The sequence below is a fragment of the Chenopodium album genome, chromosome 22 (genome assembly GCF_948465745.1).
Source record: "Chenopodium album chromosome 22, dcCheAlbu1.1, whole genome shotgun sequence".
Lineage (NCBI taxonomy): Eukaryota > Viridiplantae > Streptophyta > Magnoliopsida > Caryophyllales > Amaranthaceae > Chenopodium > Chenopodium album.
Window position 1 is genome coordinate 31,040,805 of NC_137855.1, and position 25,271 is coordinate 31,066,075.

General features: G+C 35.0%; 2 protein-coding genes and 1 long non-coding RNA gene across 3 annotated transcripts; 2 read left to right on the plus strand and 1 right to left on the minus strand.

The window, feature by feature from the left end:
* Positions 1-1,364: 1,364 nt before the first annotated feature.
* LOC145604179 (uncharacterized) lies at positions 1,365-2,483 on the plus strand. Its single transcript, XM_081660125.1, has one exon. It carries the CDS (start codon positions 1,365-1,367, stop codon positions 2,481-2,483), a length of 1,119 nt encoding a protein of 372 aa, XP_081516251.1.
* A 9,229-nt stretch (positions 2,484-11,712) lies between these two features.
* LOC145603571 (uncharacterized) lies at positions 11,713-13,060 on the minus strand. Its single transcript, XR_014104877.1, has 3 exons — positions 12,696-13,060; positions 12,309-12,472; positions 11,713-12,051 (listed from the first exon to the last, which is right to left on the minus strand). It is a non-coding gene; the product is annotated as an uncharacterized LOC145603571 (long non-coding RNA).
* A 9,629-nt stretch (positions 13,061-22,689) lies between these two features.
* LOC145604180 (uncharacterized) lies at positions 22,690-24,060 on the plus strand. Its single transcript, XM_081660126.1, has 2 exons — positions 22,690-23,199; positions 24,007-24,060. Exons 1-2 carry the CDS (start codon positions 22,690-22,692, stop codon positions 24,058-24,060), a joined length of 564 nt encoding a protein of 187 aa, XP_081516252.1.
* Positions 24,061-25,271: the final 1,211 nt, after the last annotated feature.

Sequence of the window (25,271 nt, forward strand, 5' to 3'; positions counted from 1 at the left end):
CTTGGCTCCTTGATGATAATTATCTCACAATTAGGAAATGGGTTCCTAATTTCGTCCCAGACGAGCCTCCAATCAAAGTCCTAACAACCTGGATTCGCATACCAAATTTACCAGTTGAGTATTTTGATATCAAATTCCTGAATAAAATTGGTTCCAAGATAGGTAGAGTGCTAAGAGTTGACAGAACAACTGCTCAAGCAGAGAGAGGTCAGTTTACTCGACTTAGTGTTGAAATTGACTTATCGAAGCCTCTGTTATCCAAGTTCTGGCTCAAGGGACGCATATGGAGAATTCAGTATGAAGGCATCCGAATGGTATGCTTTAAGTGTGGAAAATTGGGGCATGTAGAAGATGACTGTCCTGTGTCATCTTTAGCAGGGGAAAATTCTACAATGATTGTCCATAACAACCCTTTACATGGTGCTACCAATAAGCCAGAAGAGACAGAAGATTTTGGCTCTTGGATGCTTGTCAAGAAACCAGTGAGAAAAAGAAACACCAAGTCTGATAAGGTGGCGACAGAGGTGGTCAAAGACAAATTGGGTGGTGCTAAGGTGGTTCAACAGCCAGCTACAGTGATGGCAGGGGCGGACTTTTTGGAAAAAATAAATCTCCCGTAACTAACGGAGATAATCAAGGAGGAGGGTCAAGATTCAATATTCTGCAAAATCAGGAAGAGGAAAACGTGGCTGAAGAAAAGGATAAGAATGATGAACTGGAAGATTGTGCGGAAATCTCTAAGGATAGTTTTGGAAATTTTTCGAATGCTATCAATTTAGGTGATATTTCACAAAAAGATATGCAAGGGGAGGATATTCCATTTATTTTTAATATCAATAATCCCACTCCAAAGCAACAGAATATTCACTCAAAAAATTTTCCCAAAAAAATCCACCAAGAGAAAAAGAAAGTAGCTGCTCAAGGAATTAATATTCCACTACTAGATAGCACCAACATAGCAAGCCCAAAATTTCCTATTGTGACCACACAAAAAAACCCCAGTGTGCAAGGAAAAGAAAATTTGGAGTCCAACTTCGAAACCCCAAAAAGCAACCCAGAAGCCACAGAAGACATCCCTATGCAAATTGAGGAAACAGAGAAGCAATTTCGAAGCCAACTTCAAGAGTCTCTAGCTAATTCTCATGTCTCGAACTCCCTCTCCAATCACACTAACAATACCTCCGGAGAAGGTATTATGTGTGGGTATGCCAATGGATCAACCGTACCTTGTCACTATGTGTCCAATACTCCATACATTGGAGATGCAAATGCAATCGATGTTACCACCAATCTCGAACCCCCCGGAGTTGGTGATAACAGCAAAGATTCCAGTTGAATTTCAGCGATTGCTGAATCTAATAAGGATGGCATATGTGTCAACTCTACCCTCTATACCTGTTGATATGGAAGATAGTATTCCCAATTTGAATCCGAATTCTTTACCAATAACTTGTATGGTGTGGAATGTGCAAGGAGCGGGGAGCAAAGATTTCATTGCTACTCTGAAAGATTTAATTAAAATTAACCAACCAAATGTGCTTACCTTATTTGAGACACATATGGGTGGGGATCAAGCAATAAAGATTGCGAACATTCTGGGCTATGATGGCCATACTAGAGTGGACGCAGCTGGTTTCAGTGGGGGAATTTGGGTTTATTGGAGAACTAATGTGGTCACTGTAAGCCCGATCTCGAAGCATCATCAACACATAACCATGGAATTCTCTCGTCCTGGAGCTATCCCTTGGTACTTTTTGGTTGTATACGCAAGCCCAGATCCCACCAAAAGAAAGGAGTTGTGGAGTGAATTGCAAAATTTTGCTACACTTCATAATAAACCGTGGTTGCTCGCGGGTGATTTTAATGATACGAGGTTTCCTTCTGAAAGAAATAAATCATGCCATGAAACCAATAGAAGATCTGCTCTTTTCAACGAATGGGTGGAGGATATGGATCTCCTGGAAGTTGAGTTTTCAAGAGCTTCTCACACTTGCTCTCGAGGGAAAAGCATCGAAACAAGACAAAGTGCAAGGTTAGATCGTGCCTTATGCAATGACCAATGGGCGGTGAGATTTGATAAGGCCTCGATGAGAAACTTAGCAGCAGTCCATTCAGACCATAGCCCTATTTTCATATCTCCTAATGGATTTTCACCTCTCCAGTTAGTACATCGCCCCTTTAGATTCCAAGCTACCTGGTTGACCCACGAAAATTTCAAAGATTTTGTTGCTGAAAAGTGGGATAACCAAGGTAATCTTATGGATTCTCTATCGAAGCTCTCTTCGGAGCTGCAATTATGGAATCGAGATGTGTTTGGGAATACTTTCAAGCAAAAGCGAAGACTGCTAGGTCGAATTGCGGGTGTGCAAGCAAAATTAGCAATCAAAGTGGATCGAGGGCTTATAAAACTTGAGGCTAAACTGAGGCGTGATCTGGATGAAATTCTTGAAAGAGAAGAACTCTTATGGTATCAAAAGTCTTGAATCGAATGGTTGAAAGATGGTGATCGCAACACAAGTTTTTTCCATCTAAGTACAATTGTCAAAAGATGAAAAAACAAAATTGATACCTTGAAGGGGGAGAATAATCAATGGCTGCAAGACAAAATTGAGATCAGAGATCATGTTGTAAAATATTTCTCGAAATTGTTTGAGGAAGAAGGTGAACCTGACCAAATCAATCTTCCACAAGACATCTTTCCTGAGCTTTCAACACAAGACTGGACAGCTCTTACTGCCCCGTACACTAAGCTTGAAATTGAAAGGGTAGTAAAGGAAATGGGAGCTTTAAATAAAAAGCTCTAGGAATCGACGGCTTTCAAGCCTTGTTTTATCAAAAAAACTGGGACGTTATTGCTGATACAGTTTATGGGTCGATCATGCCCATGCTAGAGGGAAAGGGGCTACCAGAGCAACTAAATAGCACTTTCATCACTTTGATTTCAAAGGTTGAAAACCCGGAGTCAGCCTCTCAATTCCGTCCAATTGGGCTATGTAATGTAGCTTACAAGATAATCACTAAGGTGATTGTGAACCGACTAAAACTTGTTCTTCCTCATGTAATCTCGAACACACAAGCTAGCTTTGTTACGGGGAGGCAAATAACAAACAACATTGTAATTGTTCAAGAAGTCATCCACACTATGAGAAAGAAGCAAGGTGATAAAGGTTATATGGCAATCAAAATCGACTTTGAGAAAGCATATGATCGATTACGTTGGTCCTTTATTCGAGATACAATGTTGCAGATGAACCTCCCCATATTCATGATTGAATTAATTATGGAGTGTATATCATCGGCTTCCCTACAAGTTCTATGGAATGGTGAGCCATCGCAAAGCTTCAAACCTTCAAGAGGAGTGAGACAAGGTGATCCCTTATCACCTTACCTTTTCGTAATGTGTATGGAAAGGTTTTACCGAACAATCGAGGAAGCTATTATTCTCAAAAAGTGGAAACCAATAAGAGCTAGCAGAGATGGTCCTTTGTTGTCTAACCTCTTCTTCGCGGATGACATCATTCTTTTTGCGGAGGCAAGTGTTGAGTAAGCGGAAGTAATTCATGATTTCCTAAGGAGATTCTATGAAGCATCGGGACAGAAAGTAAGTTTAGCTAAATCTAGAGTTTATTTTTCGAGAAATGTCGAGGCAGCAGCACAGTCAAACATTAGCAATGCCTTGCAAATGGAGCACACGGATGATCTTGGGATGTACTTGGTGATGCCAACCCTTACAAGCAGGGTCACGAAACAAACCTTTCAACATCTTTGTGAGAAGATTGATAGGCGATTATCTGGCTGGAAATCAAAATATTTATCCCTCGCTGGAAGAATAACTCTTGCTAATTCCACACTCTCGACAATGGCAATGTACTCAATGCAAACAACTAAAATTCCTAAATCGATTTGTGAGTCTATTGACAAAAAGACTCGACAATTTATTTGGGGTAGGAATGATGAACAAAGGAAGGTGCATTTGATAGCTTGGGAAACTCTTCAAAGGTCGAAAGATCAAGGAGGAATTGGCATCTATTCAGCTAAGCAAGCGAATGCTGCTTTCCTCACAAAATTAGGATGGCGTGTTCTATCCGAACCAAATGCGCTTTGGGCTAGAGTACTCCGTGCTAAATATTGCAAAGGGCGTTGTGATGTTGAGATGTTAAAGCCAAAGGTTGGAATGTCTAATGTTTGGAGCGGCATAACTGAAAATGCCAAGTTCATTGAAGAAGGGGTTCGAACTGCAATTGGGACTGGTATTAATACGCTGTTCTGGGAGCACATATGGTGTACTGACCAGCCATTAAAAGAGCTAGCCACGCAGCCAATTCCTGAAGAAATTGCCAAAGTCTCTGTTTGTGAAATGTGGGAAGAAGAAGTTGGATGGAGGTGGAGTATTTTATGCCCTTACCTTGATGATATCACTCTCAAAAAAACTCAGAATCATGAGGTAAGAAAAGACTCTAGTTTGGGTGATTTGGTGTATTAGAAAGATGGGAATAAGGGCAAATTCACCATTCGATCTGTTATGAGCATTATGCGCCACCAAACTGATGTTATTGATGATGAATGTTGGGATATTGTTTGGAAAGCACCTGTCCAACAACGCATCCGTGCATTCTTATGGCTAGCATGTCATGACAGGTTGCTTGGGAATTTGAATAGGTTCAAAAGAAAATTAACTGATGATCCTAAATGTTTTATCTGTGGTGCTCAAGAAGAAAGTACTCTCCACATCCTTAGAGATTGCCCAGCCGCAAAAGTTGTTTGGAGGAAGACACTCACCCCTGCAATAAGTGATAAATTCTATCGAGGGAATATCAAAGATTGGATTGTTCAAAATATGAAAAATCCATATCACGATGATGAAGAGAGCTGGGTCACATATTTTGGTGTAGCCCTTTGGTGGATTTGGAGGTGGAGGAACTGTTTCACCTTCAATAGAAGAAATGAGTTGCCTATCGATTTTGTTGCTTTCTTACAGGTTCGATATGAAGAAGCAAGAAGGGCATTAAGAGGTGTGATTGGGAAGCTCAAGGAGCTGCTATTAGAAAAGAGCAAGTCTTTGTGAATTGGCAAGCACCAGATTATGGATGGTACACACTAAACTGCGATGGAGCTGTTAAAGGATGCCCTGGACCAGCAGGAGGGGGAGCAATAATTCGAGATTACAATGGCACTTTTTACAGCCTTTCACTCGAATTTTGGTTATAGTACAGCATTTCGGGCTGAGATTATGGCCCTGACGAGAGGTCTGGAACTAGCACGAAACCTTCAGATTGAGAAGCTCGAAGTGCAGATGGATAATATTGCTTGCATCCAAGCCTTAAGCAAAAAAGAAGTGCCAAGAGGAGAGAACATCCATGACATCATCTATTGTCAGCAGCTACTTAATGATTCGAGATGGTCCGTGAAGGTGGCTCATGTGTTTAGAGAAGGAAATAGAGCGGCGGATTGGTTGGCCAACCGCGGAGTTATTCATGACTCTCCCTTAGAATACATTTTTAATATTCCGTTAGAACTTAGTAGAATTTTAGAGGAGGATTCTAGAGGCGTGGCCTTTCCACGTCTAGTACCTCCTTAGGTAGTTTTTTTTTTCTGTTTTTTAGTTTGTTTGCTTTGTTCTGTTTTCTTTGCTTTTGGCTTGTTCCTCCATTGAATCAAAAAAAAAAAGTACGGTCTACGTACCGATAAAGTATTTTTGTAATTTTAATTTATTTTATTTAAGTAGTATGAATAGAGTAGAATTACAGGTTGCAGTTTAGAAGCAAGGTGGATGAGATCCATGATGATTCAAGTGGGAGCATTTACTTTATTAGTTTTCTTAGGATTAGGGGTCATGTTAGTAGAAAAATTCAAAGAAGCACCGCTCTATGGCCACCGGTTTTCGAAAACCGGTAGCTTAAAAAATGGGCGGGATAGGCTAATTTAAATTGCCACCGGTTCAAACCGAACCCGTGGCAAAAATGGTAAAGGCCACCGGTTTGAACCCATGGCAATAATCAATTAAAAAAAAAACTGCCCCCCTTATAAACCCCAAACCCTACTCTCATTCCTCACATCAGCCGCTGCTCTCCCCTCTCCTCTTTCTCTCTCCTGCTCTCCCCTCTCTTCTTTCTCTTTCAATTCGTCCTCCTTTCTTTTTCAATCCGTCCTTCGTCCTCCGTCCTTCGAGCTCCTTCTTCTACCTCCTCCTTCTTCTATCTCCTCCTTCTCTTTCTCTTTCTTATCTCCTTCTTCGATCTCCTCCTTCTCTTGCTCGAAATCTTGAGAAAAAGAGTCTGAAAATCACCACCACCGCATCAACGAACTGATGTTTCTCGCTCATCTCGACCACCACCGCAACAATACACCACGAAGACATGCACGAGGTTTGTGTTTAATTAATCGATTTTTTGGGTTAATTAATCGGATTTTGTTGGGTTTAATTGATTGATTTTTAATTTCTGGGTTTAATTAATCATTTTTGGAATTGTTTGAGTTTCTTAATCAATTTTAATTTGATTTTAAATCAATTATAATCAATTTTAGTTCTGGGTTTTTGGGATTTTGTTTATTTTTTTTTTCTGGGTTTTTTCTGAGTTATTTTTCTGGGTTTCGATTTAATATTTGGGTTTTGTTTTAATTTTTGAGTATTTTTTTCTGGGTTTAAAATCGATTTTAATCGATTTGTTTAAATCTATTTTGGGATTTTCTGGGATGGTTTTAATCGATTTGAAGTCGAATTTGTTTATTTTAATCGATTTGATTTCGATTTAAAATCTGGTTTTTTTATCAGTTTTTGGTCATCAATTTCTGTTTTTTTTCTGGGTTTTTAACTTATATGTGGGTTTGATTTTATTGGATTAAAGGGTAGATGCAAATCATTCTTGTTTTTTTTTTGTTTTTATTTTTTTTTTTGTTTTTATTTTTTTTGCAGTTTATCAAGCTGATGAATCATGACAACAAACTTCTTGATGAATCTTCTTGGTTTTTATTAATTTTTTGCAGTTTATTAATTTTAAATCTTCTATTTTTTTTTTGCAGGGTAGATTTATTTTAATCAGAATCAAGCTGATGAATCAAGATGAAAGAAGTTTGATTTTGATGTTGTAAATTTTTTTTTTTTTATATTGTAAATTTTTTGACTAATATGTTGTAATTGTTCGATTTTTTTTGGTAGGAAATACTTTGGATTTCATTGATCTGTATATTGTAATTTTTTTTTATTATATATTATAAATTTTCAATCATATTTATCGTTATTGAGTTATTTGGATTTTGATGTTCTAATTTTTTTTTTGATTTAATTATTCTATTATTATGTTTCTTTTTGAAAAAGGAAAAAAAAAAAAAAAAAAAAAAAAAAAAAAAAACAGGTACATTGCCACCGGTTAACCGGTGGCATTTATCTTTAATACAAAAAAAAAATTAAAGCGCCAACTGTTTTTGCCACCGGTTAACCGATGGCAATACTTAATTTTGCCACCGGTTTTGAACCGGTGGCCTTTTGTTCTAGGATTTGCCACCCCCCCACTGGCCACCGGTTCAAAACCGGTGGCAAAGGGGGGTTTTGAACCGGTGGCCAATTAGGTTTTTCGCCTAGTGGTAAATGCCAACACATCTTCATTTTGAAAAGTGTTTCAAGGGATATAATGAAATAGGAGGAATAAATCCTCCAAAAGACAAGTATATAAGTCCAATAAAATCTCTTATCTTCACTATGATTGAATATAAAAGTCCAATAAAGTCTGGAAGCAAAACTTGCAACTTTACAAGTAGAACATGTATTTCACCATACCTTGTTATTGGCTAGAATTAAATAAGTGTTATTCATTCTTGCCATTATCAAAACACCATTCAATGTTAGTAATGACTTAGAATCGAAGGTTCAAAAACGTGGAATAAATGTTATTATATGCTTCATTGAGTCATAATGTGTTTTGAATTGCTAAATAGGTCTAAAGTTCTATATGATAGAAATAATTAAATTAATTCTATATATATAAATTTTCTCTAAAATGTTTGTTGCTCAAGTATGTGCCCTTATGGAAATTGTTCCAAAAGGTCAAGTGGGAGTAGTATAAATCTCGAAAGAGTTCGAGAAAAGCAACAAACAAACATGGCTCAAACCATGATAGGTTCACCCTATGCTAAATGTATCTCCTCAAAAGGCAAATGGGAGTATAAGAATCTTGAAAAGTTCGAGAGCCTTGAAAGAGTTCAAGAAAAGTGAATTCGAAAATCTTGAAGAAATTCGAGAAATAATGGAACAAAAGCAATAATATGAGCATGATTCACCTCATGTTACAAATGACAACGCGTGGTCTCGTTAAGTGTAATGGGAATAATAACCATGTATCGAAGGTAGTACATTCCAAGTGCAAATCCTCTATTGTCGTTTCTCATTAAAAACTAAACAAAGTTGTTGTATGAGTTTCAATTGTTGTATAAAAACCCACAATGATGACTAGCATACGTAACACTTAGCCAAAGAAATATGATTTCATATTGACTAAAAGTTCTAAAATATTCATTTTGGAACATGATGATTATGCAAGTAATGAAGGTGATTTGACAAGTTATGACTCCAAGTGGTTTAAAACCAGGAAATCTGAAATAGATTCTAAGTCTGTAAGCAAGCGTATGACACTTGAATAATTTGCCTAAATTGGGTGAAACCCATTATAAGCAAAACAGACAAGAAAGGAAAATGTTTTCTAACTAAAGCCAAGACTTGTTAAAGGATTCAACTAATTTATAGTATGACTATGATTACAATGAAACCTTTACATTAGTCATGTTGCAAAAATCTATTAAGATATTTTAGTAATTTCTACCTTATAAGATTTGGTAGATGGATTTCAAAACACTTTCTTGAAAATGTTCATGAAAGAAGATTTGTATGCGATGCAATCAGAATGGTTTTGAAAAACAATAATCCTAGGGATGCATAAAAGATCCTCAATGGATTGAAGTTAGCATCAGGGAGTTATTGTTCTTAATTTTGTGAGTTAATCAAATCGTTTGATGTTCTCGTAAAATGAGGAAAAGGTCTTGTATGTACAAGATGTTTAGTAGGAGCTATACAGTCTTCTTGGTCTAGTATAAAGAGCAAAATATTCATTGCTTGAAGGGTCAAGTGGTGGGTAATGCATTTTGTATGAAAAACCTTGAAGAGGATGATGAGTACATTTAGGATTCAAGATCTATATAGATAGGTCTCGAAGGATGTTTGAGTTTGGTTAAGAAACCTATATTGATAAGATTCTTACAAGGTTCAACATTATATTTAAAGGAGTTTCAATCTCATATAACATGACACATTGATTAATGATTCAATGCTTTGAGAAAGGCTAATGAAATTAAGGTTTTGAGTGATGCTCCTTATGCATTTTGCAAAGGATGCATCATGCATGTCATGGACTATACTCGTCTATTTGATTCACGTGTTTTAAAGAACAAGTGATGATAGATTACAATCAAAAGCCAATGTAACGTTTCAATCTTAAGTTGTGTATGTTTTAAGAAAACAAATTACATAAGTAATACATTAACTTGCAGAATTATATTTATCAATTGAAACAAAGTTTCAATCTTATTTAATTATGGTTTTTGAAATTAAACAAAATGTCCAAAATAATTATGAATTGATGGGCTCATTAGGTTGATGACCTGGTGAATGAAACCCCACAGGTGAACAAAATTCATATATTATTTAAATTCCTAGTTCAGAATCATTAAAATGGACATAAATGATTTCAATTAATGGACTAGCATGTTAAGATTGATTGGATAGCGCAGTTTCATGGGCTATAGGAGCGTAGTGATGCTCGGTGAATCACATGGATATGCATGAATGATGCATGATCGAACTATAGACCTAATTTGAAGTTCAAGTATAGACCTAATGATTACATGAGTGGAACATTGATTTCATTTAATGGATGTTATGACTGTGGTGCATTCAAAGGTCTACCCGTAACTGGAGATTATAAAGGGTGTTACTTGATTATTTCAGAAGTTGAGTGGGAGCTTTGACAAGATTGGATTGAGTCTACCTATTGATTAGGAATGTGTCTTGGCCTTTTGAAGAAGGAGAATTCAGAAAATGCATGGTCGTGCTCAAGTGGATTACATAATAATAATTTGTTTTGTAATTGTAACTCAGATTTTAAGAAAAGATTTGTAGATTAATATGATCATGACATGAGATGCAATCATATTATCAAATCGACACACATTGACTTAAGGAATTTGAATATGCGCACTTGTCTCAGACAAATGGGAGATTGAAGGAATTGTGTCTTCAATAAGTGCAATTACTAGATATATCAAGGATCACTGTTATAAACATGCATCTGGCAGCTTCCCTAAGATAGCAAGGGGCGTGCCAACTTTCCATGATAGCCTGTACACATTATCTTGTGTGTATCCGAACGCCCAATTAGCAAAATAGTTTGCCTTTTGTGGTGATAGGAAATTTTGTGCCCTGTTGTAACATTTTATGACTGCTACTTTCTGCAGCGCTGTTTCTACAGTAATCACTCTCTGGATGTGCAAGAGGCATAAATTTGGGTTAGCAAAGTATTGGAATTTCAAATCAGGGTGGTATAGGACCTCCATTTTCTATCATGATGAAATTAGTGTTCTCTTTGGACTTTGGTTATTGATTGTGTTTATGTTTGTTGATGTTCAGGTTTCATCATATCTGGTTACCGTAATTCCCAGCAATAATAAGCATCGCAAGTGGATTATGACATAAGTTTTTTTTTCGTGGTATAAATTTGACATTTCTACAATACAAGGGCTCTTTTCAATGCTTGGTTTAGTTTGGTTGTAAAGGAAAATCAGCAGGGAAGGATTTCAAAAACCATAATTTCCTATGCAATCAAATTTTTTAATCATATTGACAATACAGTATTGATTAAAAGGTATCCTTTTCCATCAATGGCCTGGTAATGAATGTAAGGTGAACAGTGACATCGGAAACAAATGTAAGTTTCATTTTACCAAATAATTGGGGTGTATACACATAGTCCATTGCCTTAGACAAAAGAAACCTGAAGCGAACAAAGATTAAACATCCAGGCCTAATAAGAAATTTTACTTGAATATCTATGTACATAATGTTCACAATGTAGTCATTTGAAGTCCCAGCTCCTTACTGCCTTCCCAGCAATGTCGCCTTCATGATATGTCTGCAATAGCCTCAAAGAACTATACCACCCCCATAGGAAGACAAAAAACGCTTCATCATGTAGCACCCGATTCCTGTCTAACATGATAGAACAAGCTAACACGATACAAACTAACCCACGATTTCCCTAATTGCTACTGTATGAAGTCCTGTATTAGTTGGTTGTACTCTACTGCAATGTATCCAGGAAAAATGTTTTGCCTTAAGACTAGTACCTGTCATAATTTCTCTAACAATAAGCTGATCGACGAGTCAGAAGAACTTCCCTTCAACCAGGAAGAATTTGTTAGAGCAATTGCTCTCTTGTGAGAGACAACACAACAAACAGCTGTTTTATTCAAGAAATCCTACATACTTCCATTTAGCTGCTCAGGCAAACAGTGAAACAGAAATAGCAATGGATCTAAAATTTTACAGATTTGCATACAAAATTCCAATTACAATTAAATTTCAGTAGAACTACAATATACTATTCCTGCAAATTGACTATATTTTGAACAAAGAATACAAGTAATTCTTACAATGAACTGACCTAAATGACTAAATATATGCAGCTGACTGTAAATGCTACAATATTATTTGCAATCTAAAATGAACTCGTAACAATGAACCAACCTAAATCTATGACTGAACAACTATCCAAAACCGAATATTCGTATATAATTTCTGAGGTACACGTAACTGGAAAGAACGATCCTCGAATAGTCCTCAGAGAATTTGGAAATTCAGACAAGCTTGTAACATTTACTGTCAGCTGCACAGAACAGAAATTGGAAATCAGAACCACATCCACATTTCAGCTTGATCATTGTCCAATCTCCTGATAACTTCTCTGTCTTCACCAATTGTTCTTGCTTTTTCTCCTTCTCATTATTTCCCTGAAACAATTTGATCATCTCACTTCAATGCAGTTTTATCATAGAAACAAAACAGCATACAAACTTGAAAAAAATGATTAAAAAGAACCCAAAAACAGAAAATTCATCATAAATCAGATAATTGAAAGATACTCAAAAACAGAAAACACAAAATAAATCAGATAATTGAAAAGTGCCTAACAACAGAAAATGTACAAGAATCAACAATATTGGATTTTTTTTTAAATTCAGAACAGAAAAATTATAACTGAGTAAACCTTTGAATTGGAGGAACCAGGGGAGAGTGTAACAGGGTCAGAAACAGTCCTTCTGAGAACGGAGACGGAGGCGGCGGAAGAGGCGGCAGCAATAAACCCATTGCATTCCGATGCACCGGCTGAGACGGCGAACCACCCAATTCTTGAAGTATCTTCTTCACTCTCTGCATTCAAAAAAATCACCATTAAACCAAATTCAATCACCCAATAAAAAAATGCAAGAAAACCCCCCGAAATCTACCTTATTACTGGAACTATCCTCATTGCAAGAAAACCCCAATAAAAAGAATGCAAGAAAACCAAATTCAATCACCCAATAAAAAATCATCATGAAACCAAATTCAACCACCCAATAAAAAAAAATGCAAGAAAACCCCAGAAAACTACCTTATTACTGGAACTCTCCTCATTGCTTGAATCAGAGCTGTAAATTGGTGGGTCAGAAACAGTTCTTCTCAAAAACAGAGGCTGATTATTCGCTTTCGTGTTCGTGTTCGTGCTGGTGCAGCGGAGAAGGGAGAATTGCGAAGACGGCGAAGGCGACGAAAGAGAGGAAGGAGAAATAGGCGGAGAAGAGGAAGAACAAGTGCCGTAAGTTGAAGAACTGAAACTAGCAGAAGATGAAGAACAGCAGTAGCCTCGTTTCTTGATTAAATGAGGTGGGGTTACTGTATTTTGATCGAATTTGAGTGAATTTGAGTTGGGATTTGTTGTTTGATGGAAAAGATGAAGGTGATTTGATGAAGGTTGGATTGTAGTGTTGGCCATTTTGAAACCCAGGAGAAGGTTTTCTGCAGATTTTTGGTTCTGTTTTTGAGGGATTTTTCTGCGTCTTCTTGTTTTTCTGTCAGTGATTTTTGGGGGTGCTTTCACCATTGTTGAAGATGAAGATGAAGATGATGATTTTCTTGGGTTTGTTGTTGTTGTTGTTGTTGTTGTTGTTGATTTAGTTTATGAGAGAGAAAGAGGATTTATCTCTTTTCTTGGGTAATTAATTGCTGATTTTGGCATTATAATTGTTCCCGCCTTTATAGAGGTGTCATCAGTCAAGGGTTAACCGCCTAAACGACTGCCCAAAAACGAGGACTGTAGTGTACTATACTTGAGGAGTTGTGGTTGGTAAAATGTAACCAATTCGAAATGTCGGGTTTGAGTTTGAACCCGAGTGGTTTTATTTGAAGTATCGTGTCTTGGTTTTTAATTCAAGCTAATATTTATACTCTATGTTATTTGGAGTTGGATACTTATGTTTAAGACGAGTACATGTTTAAGTGTTCAATTCTGTTATTGAGAAAATTTTAATTGACTTTGAGCTAAAATGAAGTGCCTAAGTGTCTTCTGCATGTCCGAGTGTTGAGAGTTCGACATGGGTATTTGAGGTGAAATGAGTAACATAGTCTATATTACTCGAGTAACTTGATAAGGAAAATTCGTCTGAAAGGTACTTTTAAATGGTGGACTTTGTAACAAGGGTCCTTATATATATATATATATATATATATATATATATATATATATATATATATATATATATATATATATATGTATATAAAGGTGGTAAAAAAAAGTCCTTGTACGTGATGTGAATCAAGTGGCTAATTCTTTTGAAGGATCTAAAACACTTTTAGAAGGTCTTAATAACTCCAATATAGGTTGCCCAAACAAGGAAAGAAACAAAGAAATTAAGGAAGATGAAATTAATAACTCCAATATAGCTTAATTGGGAAAGAAAATAGCTTGATTTCCAAGGAAGATGAAATGACTCATCTAGCTTCCGGCGGCGTTTGCAATGGCCATGCTCCACTCCAAGGGCCACATGCCACCCCCTTTGAACCACCTTGAAATTGGCAACACCATGGGCCGGCGCGTGTTACTAGTCTCGGCGCGTGTGATTAGTCTCGGCTCCCGAATGATATGGATGATTTCACCACCTTGAAATTGGCAACACCATGGGCTGGCGCGTGTGACTAGTCTCGGCTCCCGAATGATATGGATGATTTCTTGTTTTACTTAGTTTTTTCTAGATTTTTTGCTTGTGAGTTTTTACATTTCACTTGAAACGGTTTTTCTTGGTTTAAGCAATTAGGATGAGTTTTTATTATTTTCTGTTATTTAGTTGCCATAAACTTCCTAAGGTTGTTAAATTAGAATAGTTTTTAAAATAGAGTTTGTTTAGGATTTTCCTATTTTGATTAGAAGTGGGTATGCTATTCTAATTAGGATGCTTGGAGCATAATGCAAGGCTAGAGGTTAAGTTTGTCCTAAACCTTGTAGGGGTAGATTTACTTGCCTCTTATGCCTATAAATGGGGGGAAATTTCGTGGCTTTTAGAGACATGAAATTGAGATTAATAAAAACTTTTGGTTTAACATTGTTTAAACTCTTTCTTTGCTAGTTTTTTCAAGGAATTAATTAGAACGTTCAATTCTTAGTTCTCTGAGGTAGTCTAAGATTTGTTCATCAAAATACTTAGTTACAGGAGGTGGTATAGGTAGTTTGAGTAGACATTGAATTCGTTCCAGGAGGTCGTTGTTTTCAAAGTCATATCCGGTTACTTTATGTGTTTCGTTCGAATTTCTTATCAAGAACGGGGTGTTTATTCCACTTGTGTGATTTAGATTCTTTATTATAAGTTAAGGGCTGGGGTTTAAATCCACATTAATATGTTATATCCCATTTAGGTTGTAAGGATTAAGGAGGGGCCTTTGCACATATTACGGCGATTGACTTTATTTTCCGACCCTTGACCATCACGTGACATTTAAAACCACTTTTTTTTTCTTTCCTTTAAAACAAAAACCGTTGTTAGTGGTTTTACGGTGAACCAAAATAAAACCTCACATCAATCCTATGTGAACGGTACTTGGGGAATTTATTTTTTAAAAATCGATGTATAAAGGGAATTTGTTTTCGTTTTTACATTATTGTGGGAAATCAAGCCCTAAATTAAGTATAACAAAATTACAAAATTTTATTATAATAGAAATGGAGACAAATTTAACAGTATTTCATAGGAAAAATTGTTGGGAATAATATCACCTTTTGAGCTTCTGCGATGAATAATCCCACCTTTGTGATTTTTTTTTAAAATAATCCTACGACCTTTATACCCATGCCGCTCAAAATGGTTCCAACCGGTCAAATAACCTGTTATAAAAGTTACTTGACACGTGGTGACCTGTGATTAATAAAAATAAAACAAAATAAAATTATTTGAAAAGTTAAATTTTTTGATTAAGATATAAGTAAAATTTCAAAAAACAACCCACCTACCCCATCTCCCCGCCACCGTCGTCACCACACCGCTCCAACTAGCCAACCCTAACCCCATCTCTAGCACCAACATCGCGACCTACCCCCCCCCCCCGAACCAGATGGCGATGCAAGCTGCTTCCTCGATCTCGTCCTGATTTGGTTGGTTTTCTATTTGTCGAAGGTGGTTTTGGGTTTGGTGGGTTTTTTATTTTTCAAAGGTGGTTTTGGGGTTGGTTTGGTTGGGGTGGAATCCTGGTTGGTTCCACTAGTAGAATAAACTAAATGGGAAGCCCCAAATGGCAAGCGGTTTTTAAATTCCGCTTCTAAAAACCCATTTTTTTAAAAAAAAAAAAAAACTTCTGATATAGATTGGCAAGCGGTTTTGGGTTGAACCGCTTGCCATTATATGTAATGGCAAGCGGTTTGGGGTTGAACCGCCTGCCATTAGTTATAATGACAAGCGGTTCAACCCCAAACCGCTTGCCATTTAAAATAAACCCTAAAATTTTTACGGGCCTTCACTCCTCATTTACTTTCTCTCGCCTCCACCCCACTCTCATTCTCCCTTCACGCATTCCCTTTCTCTCTCCTCTACTCCTTCTCACGCATCACTTCTCCTTTCTCTCTCCTCCTCTCCATTCTCATCTCCTTCATCTCACCGACATCAAACCACCAAGCAACCCCCAGCAAAATCGACCAAAACTGACAAACTGAGCAACACCCACCATAACCGACTTACCGAGCAACCCCGCCACAGCAATCTACCGTGCAACACCGATTCACCGAGCAATTACCTTTTTTGGGTTTCCATTTTGTAGGTTTTGATTTTTGGGTTCAGATATTTGGGGTTTTGATAGGTTTCAATTTTTGGGGTTTTGATGGATTTCGATTTTGTGGGTTTCGAATTTTGGTGTTTTGATGCAGTTTTTTGGAGTTCAATTTTGTCGGTTAAGATTTTGGGTTTTGTGGTAGATTTTTTGAGTTCGATTTCATGGGTTTAGGTTCAAATTTCATGCATGAGGTTTTGGTTTTTGGAGCACCACCAACACCGAGCACCACCAACAACAACACCAACGAGCACCGACAACAACAACATTTTTAATTTTATTGAGATGTATTATAGTAATTTAGATCTAATTTTTTTTTTTAATCAAATATAATTGTAATTTTTAATTATATTGAGATGTATAATTTTTGCTGTTAGTTTTTTGTGCTTGTGATGCACTTGCAGATTTTTTTGTTAATTATTATTATTATTATTTTTTTATGAAAATGTAATATTATAAAAATTAATTAATGATAATAATTATGTTATTATGTATGTTAAGTGTTTATATTTCAATTTAAGTGAAAAAGCAAAAAAAAAAAAAAAAAAAATTATTTATAGCCATAATGGGCAGCGGTTTGGCGCCAAAACCGCTGCCCATTCACTACAAATGGCAAGCGGTTCAGAACCGTTTGCCATTTAAAAGGCTAATGGCAAGCCCCCTAAGAGCATGCGGTTCAAAACCGCTTGCCATTAGGGGGTTTGAACCGCTTGTCATTTAGTATTTTCTACTAGTGTTCTCTGGGTGATAGTGGGATCTCAATCAGTTGTTTTCTAGGTGGCGGTAGGATCTCGGTTTGTTTCTAGGTGGGATGGTGGTGGCTGTGGTGTGGCTTAGGTACGGTGGTGGTGGTTTTGTTTGGTTTCTTTTTACCTTTTTTTTTTATTTTAGGCAAGTCAAGTTGTGACACATGTAAATTAAATTTAATAAAAAAAAAAATTACCTTTTCAACCGGTTATTGGTCACTCAAGACCATTTTGAGCAAAATTGGTATAAAGGTGAGATTATTTAAAAAAATGCCAAATATGGGATTATTTATCATGGATGCTCAAAAGGTGGGATTATTTCCATCAGTTTTTCCTTTTTCACATGACTATATATATTCATGTAAACTTTTTGGCATGAGTGTGTGGAACAATATATGAAAGTATGTTAAAAATAAAAGAGTAATTTATATTTATGTAATATCTTGTTGGATTTGTCACGAGATATATTTTTATTTGTTATATATATACATATACAAGTATATATATTTAATTTTACAAATGTACAAATCTAGTCAAACTGCTTCACAAATCTAACAAAATTTTGCAATACTATATTGCTATATGTATTTTTCTCCATAAAATAGTGAGAATTTATGGTCAAATACTAGTGTTTATATTTTAACCCACAAAAATGCATAAGAGCAACTATAATGGTTGGGTAATTTATTTAATAGCTTGGCATGCCACAACATCTTCTTAAGCTACAACAATTCAAGCTATTTGTTGCTCCAATGGTTAAGCTAGTTATTAATTAATTTTTTTTAAATTAATAATATTCTTTATCTAATAAATATTTGCCAAGCTAATTTGTTTTCCAAAGCTAATCAACAAGATGTGCAACAATGGTGTAGCTACTAGCTTAAGATTTTTAATATTTGCAAGCTAGTCCCTTTAGTAATCTTCAATTGATTAAGCAAATATTTATGAGAAATAGTTATTTAGACGAAAAAAAATATATATTTGAAATTGGTTAGGTAAAGTTTGAGACGAAAAGTGGGGTTAAGTTAGGTTAAGCTAAGGATTTCTTGTTACATTTTATAAAAAATAAAAAATAAAAATAAAAAAATATAGGGAAATAATATAAGAAATCGATCTACAAATTTAAGGTACACAAACATATAATGGTCAATAAATGTGTATATGTACATAAAACGTATATGTGTATTATTGATGTGGATTAAGAGGTTAATTCTTTTGAAGGGTTTAATACGCTTTTAGAAGGTCCAAACAACTCCATTATTGGCTACCCAAACAAGGAAATAGACAAGGAAAGGTTCAATACCTTAAAAGGAAAAGAAGGAAGCATGCTAATTTGCAAGGAAGGCAAAATGACACATCTTACTTCCGACGAGGATTCCGGCTGCCCACGTGCCGGCTTCCTAGCTCCGTCTTGGACCCACCTTGACGGTGGTCAGGCACGTGCCCCTCCTTGATGGCGCGTGCAACGAGCTTCGGGTCTGGGAAGAAAATAATGATTTTTCATATACTTAGTTTTTTTCTAGAGTTTTTATCTTTCACTTGAAAGGGTTTTTCTTGGTTTAAGCACTTAGGATTCCTTTTAATTTCTGTTATTTTAGCTTAATAAGTTTCCTTAGTTGGTTAAGATTTGTTTTTTGGGAATTATAGACTAAGTTAAATTTGTCTTACTACTAGGTTCCTAATCTAAGTAGAACTAGTTTTCCTATTCTATTTAGGTTACTTGGAGCTAAAGACTAGGAGCTTGTCCTAGCTCTATTAAATTTAGAATAAGTTAGTTTTAGTCTGATCTATAAATAGGGGATTTTCATGGCTTTATAAGACACAAGACAACAAATACACAAAAATTTCAGTTGAATAAAAGTTTATTATTTAGGGTTTGTTTGGCATCATTTTTTGTTTTCAGTTTTCTATTTTTTCGAAAACTAAAAACCAAAAACATGAAACTAGAAAAATGTGTTTTTACTTTTCTGTTGTCAGTTTTCAAAATTATCATAATTTTAATAAGTCTAAATAATTTTTGATTCATTATGTGACATATATAATATACTATTTAAAAACCAAAAATCAAAAAATAGAAAATCATAGCGATGCCAAACGAACCCTTAGCTTTTTGCTTAATCTTTTTGCTAGTTTTCAATTCAAGGAATTGGTTGAAGATTAGAACATTAAATACTTAAATTAGTGTTTAGGAGTAGGCTAAAAGTTTAATCTCAAAATAATTAGTGTCCAGGAGTGGGTTAATTAATTTGGGGATTCAAATCATAAGTTTAAGGAGTGATCTTGTGAAGAGAAATATCGGTTCATTTATATTAATCTTATAGAAATCCTTCAAGATTGGATCTTCATTTCAAGATTGTGGGTTTTCTTAAAACTTGACTAAACAAGGGGTTAGAATCCACATCAATTATGTTAGTGTATGAAACATATATGTAATATACATGTGCAATATATGTACATAAATTATATTAAATATAAATACATACTATACAATAATGTAGTATTATTTTGGAATAAAGCGTAAGGTTATTAATTCATATTGATTTGTAAATAAAAATGCTTGTAAAATTTCTTTTTTTTTTTTTTTTAAAAAAAAAAAAAAAAAAAAAAAAAAAAAAAAAAAAAACCCTTGTAAATTTGGGTTTTATTGATTTTCGTTTCTCCATAAATTGGAGCTAAATGTATCTAAGAGTTGTAACTTTCTAAGTTGCATCATATCAGGTTTTTTGTTACAATTGCGTTAAACCCTACCATTATTGCTGCTCCTACGCCCCCTTCTCTAGTATCTCCTCCTCCTCTCCGCCCCCCCTCCATCCGATTTTGTGCTTTACTTTCTACAATAGCCTAAGATTTGTGACTGACAATGCAATGTGTAAATGCCCCGAGCACTAACCAAGGGTTCTCCTTACATAGAGGGTGGCCCATGGATGCCACTTGGAACATGAAGCCTCCGGCAGTAGGAAATAGCTCATCACAAATCTTCAATGCAAGTTTATTATCCCAGGTATTTAGATATGTTACATTTATTTTATGTGTTCTAAAATGCATGTATGATAATATTATATTCATTCTCATCTACTCCATCTCATCTATTAATTAGCTGAATTAGAGTGTGCCTGTGTTAATGCATGGTTATAATTAAGGATGATAAGATTAAAAAAAAAATACGTAATCTATATATATGTAGATAGTGTTTAATAAAACCAAAAAAGTACAACACAAAAAAAAAAAAAAAAAAAAAAAAAAAAAAAAAAGATTGATTACAAATAATAAATTAAGTCTTGATTCCAAAATAGCACTAAAAGAATTAAGTCTTTAATTTGATTGTCCCCGCATCTCTCGTCTGAAGTAGTAGATTTCTTCCTCTCATATCACTTGTAAACAAATGCAACTATGATATCATCATTTTCTATTTCAGTAACATGTAGTATGAAAGTGAATAAAAAGAGAGAAATACATATAATTTGAATATTGGGGATTTGGAAAATTGTGGTGAAGTGTTGCAAAATTAACTCTACAATTATAGCCCCTTTGATTCTTTTCCCCGTTTTTCTCCTTCTCGAAATCATATAATAACACTACAAGATATTATATCAAAGAGGGCAATTTAAATCGCCCTCTTTTTAGGTTCAAATTTCGCCCTATTAGGCAAAGAGGGCGATTTTAAAATCGCCCTCAAGTCGCCCTATTACCTTCGTCCTATTAGCTTCAAAGGGCATACAAATTTTTCGCCCTCTTTGCTAAATATCAAAGAAGGCAAAAAATTTCGCCCTCTTTGATCAAAATCAAATATGGCAAAATTTTCGCCCTCTTTGATTGAATCAAGCAAGACGAAATTTGTTTTTGCCCTCTATAAACAACTCAAACAAGTCAATTCATATTACCCTCCTTGCTCAAAATTCGCCCTGTTTGATCAAATTTTAAAGGGCAAAATCAAAATCGCCCTCTTTGTTCAATTTTTTATTTTATTTTTAAAAAAATAAATTCTAGGACATTGGAAAAAAAAAAGTTTTAATAGGCGTAAATTCTAATTTTGTCATTATATATACAAAAGTATTAATAAAGTTATCCTAAATAGCAAATATTTAATAATGTTTTTTCTAGGACATTATCAAGCAATCTTCTCATCCTTGCACCTTCTAGCATCCCCTTTTACCAAAATATGCCAAAATTTTGAGCCAAAATTTACCAAAATTTTGAGACACCTGAACGACTTACAATCTGACCGACTTCGAGCAATGATTTGGAGCGAAATCTGACTTGCAATCTGACCGATTTCGAGCAATGAATCAGAGCGAAGAATCTGAACATCTATTAGGAGTGAAGAATTATAGCAAAGAATTAGGTCGAAGAACTAGAGCGAAGAATCTGAACGAAGATTTAGGGTTATACATTTTTGGGGGAAAATGTTCAGAGAAAAAACGTTTAATTTTTTATGTCCTTTTGTTTTGATAGAGAAAACCTTTGTTTTATTTTATTAAAATGTTTATTGACCAACGAGGGCAAAAAAGGAATTCGCCCTTTTTACTATTGACCAACGACGGTGAAAATGGAATTCGCCCTGTTTGTTTCTTTTTTGTTTTGTAAAATAGAAAAAACGTTTACTCTGTAATGTTTACCTTTGATTTATTTTATTGAACAACGAGGGCGAAAATGGAATTCACCCTCTTTGCTCTATAGAGGACGATTTTGTAAACTCGCTCTCTCTGCTCTATTATAGAGGACGAAAAATAAATTCGCCCTGTTTGCTTTGAAGTACAAAGACGAAAGTAATATTCGCCCTCTTTGCTCTGTAATAAAAGGGCAATTATAATTTCGCACTCCTTGATAGAAACTAACAAGGCAAAATCAAACTCGCCCTCCTTGATCAATGTATATCGCCCTCTTTGATCTATTTTCTTGTAGTGTAATAGGAGAAGCATAATTGTATGTAAAGTATTTCTCTTTTACTTGTAAGCTCCCTTTAATTTAATTTGTTATGTAATGTACATATCATAAACTACAATGGAGTACAATGTAATTTTCGCAATCACTTTCTAGCTTGTTATTTTTAAAATCTCTAACAAACCCTTTTTTTTTTTTTTTTTTTTAACTTTTACAAAACAAACCTCATTTTAAAAATAGGAGTGTTCTTTATAACTATTTCGTAGCTTTTTTAAAGGTTCATACAAACACTGAAACACACTTTGCCGCTTAAAAAAACAAAGGGAGTACATAATTATCGTGGGATGGAAGTCGGAAATAATTATAATGTATCAATGTGTTTTCAATACTTGTACATCCTCCATAGAGCTCAACATTTTTTCCCTTTTGATTCCGTGGGTTACCCGTGAACTACATTTAAAACATTTAACATTTATACACATTGCGGTAGCTCTGATTAAATTGCCAAATGTTTCATGTGAAACTCCACCGTTGTACGTCAGCCCCTTATACTTTAATTACTAACCAATTTTCCACTTTCATGCAATTCATTTCATAGCTAGCTAAATTCAATCACTTCATTACCCACCAAAAAAAAAATTAAAAAAAAAAGAAGAAAGGATTACGTAATACATGGATGCGTTGTGGAAATTAGAGGATAAATTGAAGATATCAACACAAAAAGCCATAGTACTACTTATTTGTACGTCAATTTTAGTGATACTTGTTTGCTTAACCATAATATTTGTAGTCCTTAAGAAGAAGGCCGCTCAAAGGAACAAGGTCGTGTGCTATGATGACTCCGATGAAGAGACCGAGTCTATGATAGTGTACGAAAGATCTCGTTCCAAGTGTGGATTGATGGACGTAAGGAAGGCATTGTTGGGGTCGGCGTGTTGGAGCTTGGCACACAAGTGGAACGACGAGAGTGTTGTGCTAGGGAAACAAAGGATGAACGTTGTGTCGAGTTGTTTAAAGTGTGTAGGTTGTGTTGGCCGGTCGAAGATGCCGGTTTGGCAAAGGCCAATTCTAATGGGTGAGAGGTGTGAACTTCCTAGATTTAGTGGTTTGATTTTGTATGATGAAAGAGGTAGGCCGATTCCTCATCACTATGATCATCATCACCATCAATATTACCAACAGGTGAGCAATACAATTACCTCCTTCTATTCGTTTCAGTTTGATTGTCTCATTTGAAATATTTGAATATTCAATTGTAAATGATATATATACTCTCCAAAAGTAATATAAGAAAAAATTAAATTATATAGAATCTTATTTGATTTGGCGTGTAGTTTATTATTATATTTTTCTTTTCATAATTTTTTTTATACTTTTTAATTCAAGATATTTATTTTTGAAATAGGAAAGTAACAAAAGAAAGAAGGGCACTTCGTTTCTTTTTTGTGATTTTCAAGTTTTGCAAAGATATCAATATTAATTTGTTGGGTAGATAAACCATTAAGGTCTTGATTTAGTGATCAAGACTTAGGACTTGTGTGCGTTAAGAATTTAAGATACATGTTCAAATCCCCCTTGTCGATAAATTTGTAGTTTTTAGTTTTACTAGGGCAGCTAATGCGCGCGATGCGCGCGCATAGCTAGTCATATCTAATTACTCTTTCGGCTTAATCTTAAAAACACAAATTTTTAGTGACAAAAAAATATGTACACAACTATGTTTATGAGTATAAATACCCAAGACAACTAACATTAATGCATGAAAGCAAATAAGTACGTAATTAAATATTTTAGAGGGTATAATTGTCCAAACACTATTCATTAAAAAAACTTGTACATATTAATGAGGGTATATATGTAAATGCACATTTTAAAGGGTATAATTGGCATTACACTATTCATAAGAGTAAGTTTCTACTTTTTATAAGGTAGGAAAGTGCTAGGCTAAGGCAAAAGTTATGTGACTTAGTGTTACCATGATTCACACAGGAAGAAGCAGAGTTTGCTGGAACAACGGCGGGTATGCTTATGGACTTACTATGATTGTTCAAGATCTCACGAGAGTGTTATTCATTCACCATGCATGCATGCTTCCTTTTGTATTTCACCATATGCAATATCAAAAAAGAGATGTACATAAATTACATCAGTTTGCTCTCAGCCTCTCTTTTCTTATTGTAATGTAATACAAGCATTGTATAAATTAATTAAAGATCAGCTTCTCTTCATATGAAAGAAAAAGAAAGATAAAATGATCAAATTTTGATTCTACAAATGGCCTATTCTCTTCAGCTTAATTTCATTTCAATTCAGTTCAGTTCGATTCAATAATTCAGTTCAGTTTAGATTGGTTTAGTTTAGTTCAGTTTAGTTCAATTCATCTCAGTTCAATAAATGAGAACAGACCCAAACCTGTGAATGTCTAGTGCATTGCTCCGGATTGTTCCTCGTAAATTTTTATCAATAATCATATATGTAAGAACCTTGTGCATCATGAGGATCGAGGGAGAATTAATCACATCGGGATAGATGTGCATTTGCTCGAGATAATGAGGTGTTAAGAGGGGTTCTTTTAAGCTCTCAATTCCCCTAGTTATTGTGCAAGCAAAGAATGATTGTACTAAAAATAAACTTTGTATTGTAGCAAAATCTTTGAAATTCTTATTCTTTCATTTTTCTCCCTTTATGAGCTCAAATGCTCTCCCATGGATTCTTGAAAAGATATGTTAATTTTTCAGTAATTCTAGTGTGTAAAAGTCATTACACTACTATAAAGATTGTTACTCCGTTTGTTCCTTTTTATTCTGTACGTGATGACACTTGTAGTTTTTATCAAATGTATAAAAGGATATGATGGGTATTTGGTTGTGTAAATATGATAAAAGTTTATGGAAACATACCATAAAGGGATATGGTGTAATTAATACTTTGTATGCAACTTCTCAAAAAGAAAAATAGTGCAATTAAATGAAAAACAGGGAAAGTATGTGAGATTAAAAAGAGACAATTCTTCTATTGGTAAACGTCTTTGTCAAATGCTGACACCTATATAAAAAAATAATAATAAAAAAATATATGAAAACTGTACAATTTTCCACAACGACCATAAATTTTCTGCAAAAAAAAATCAGCATATTTTGTGTGCGATTGGCCACATCATGTAGTCATTTGTAAAAGGTCAAAATAACCAATATAACACTAAGCAAGTAACCTCTGTAATACAAATCGAGTAACTCAAATAACACCGACAAAGT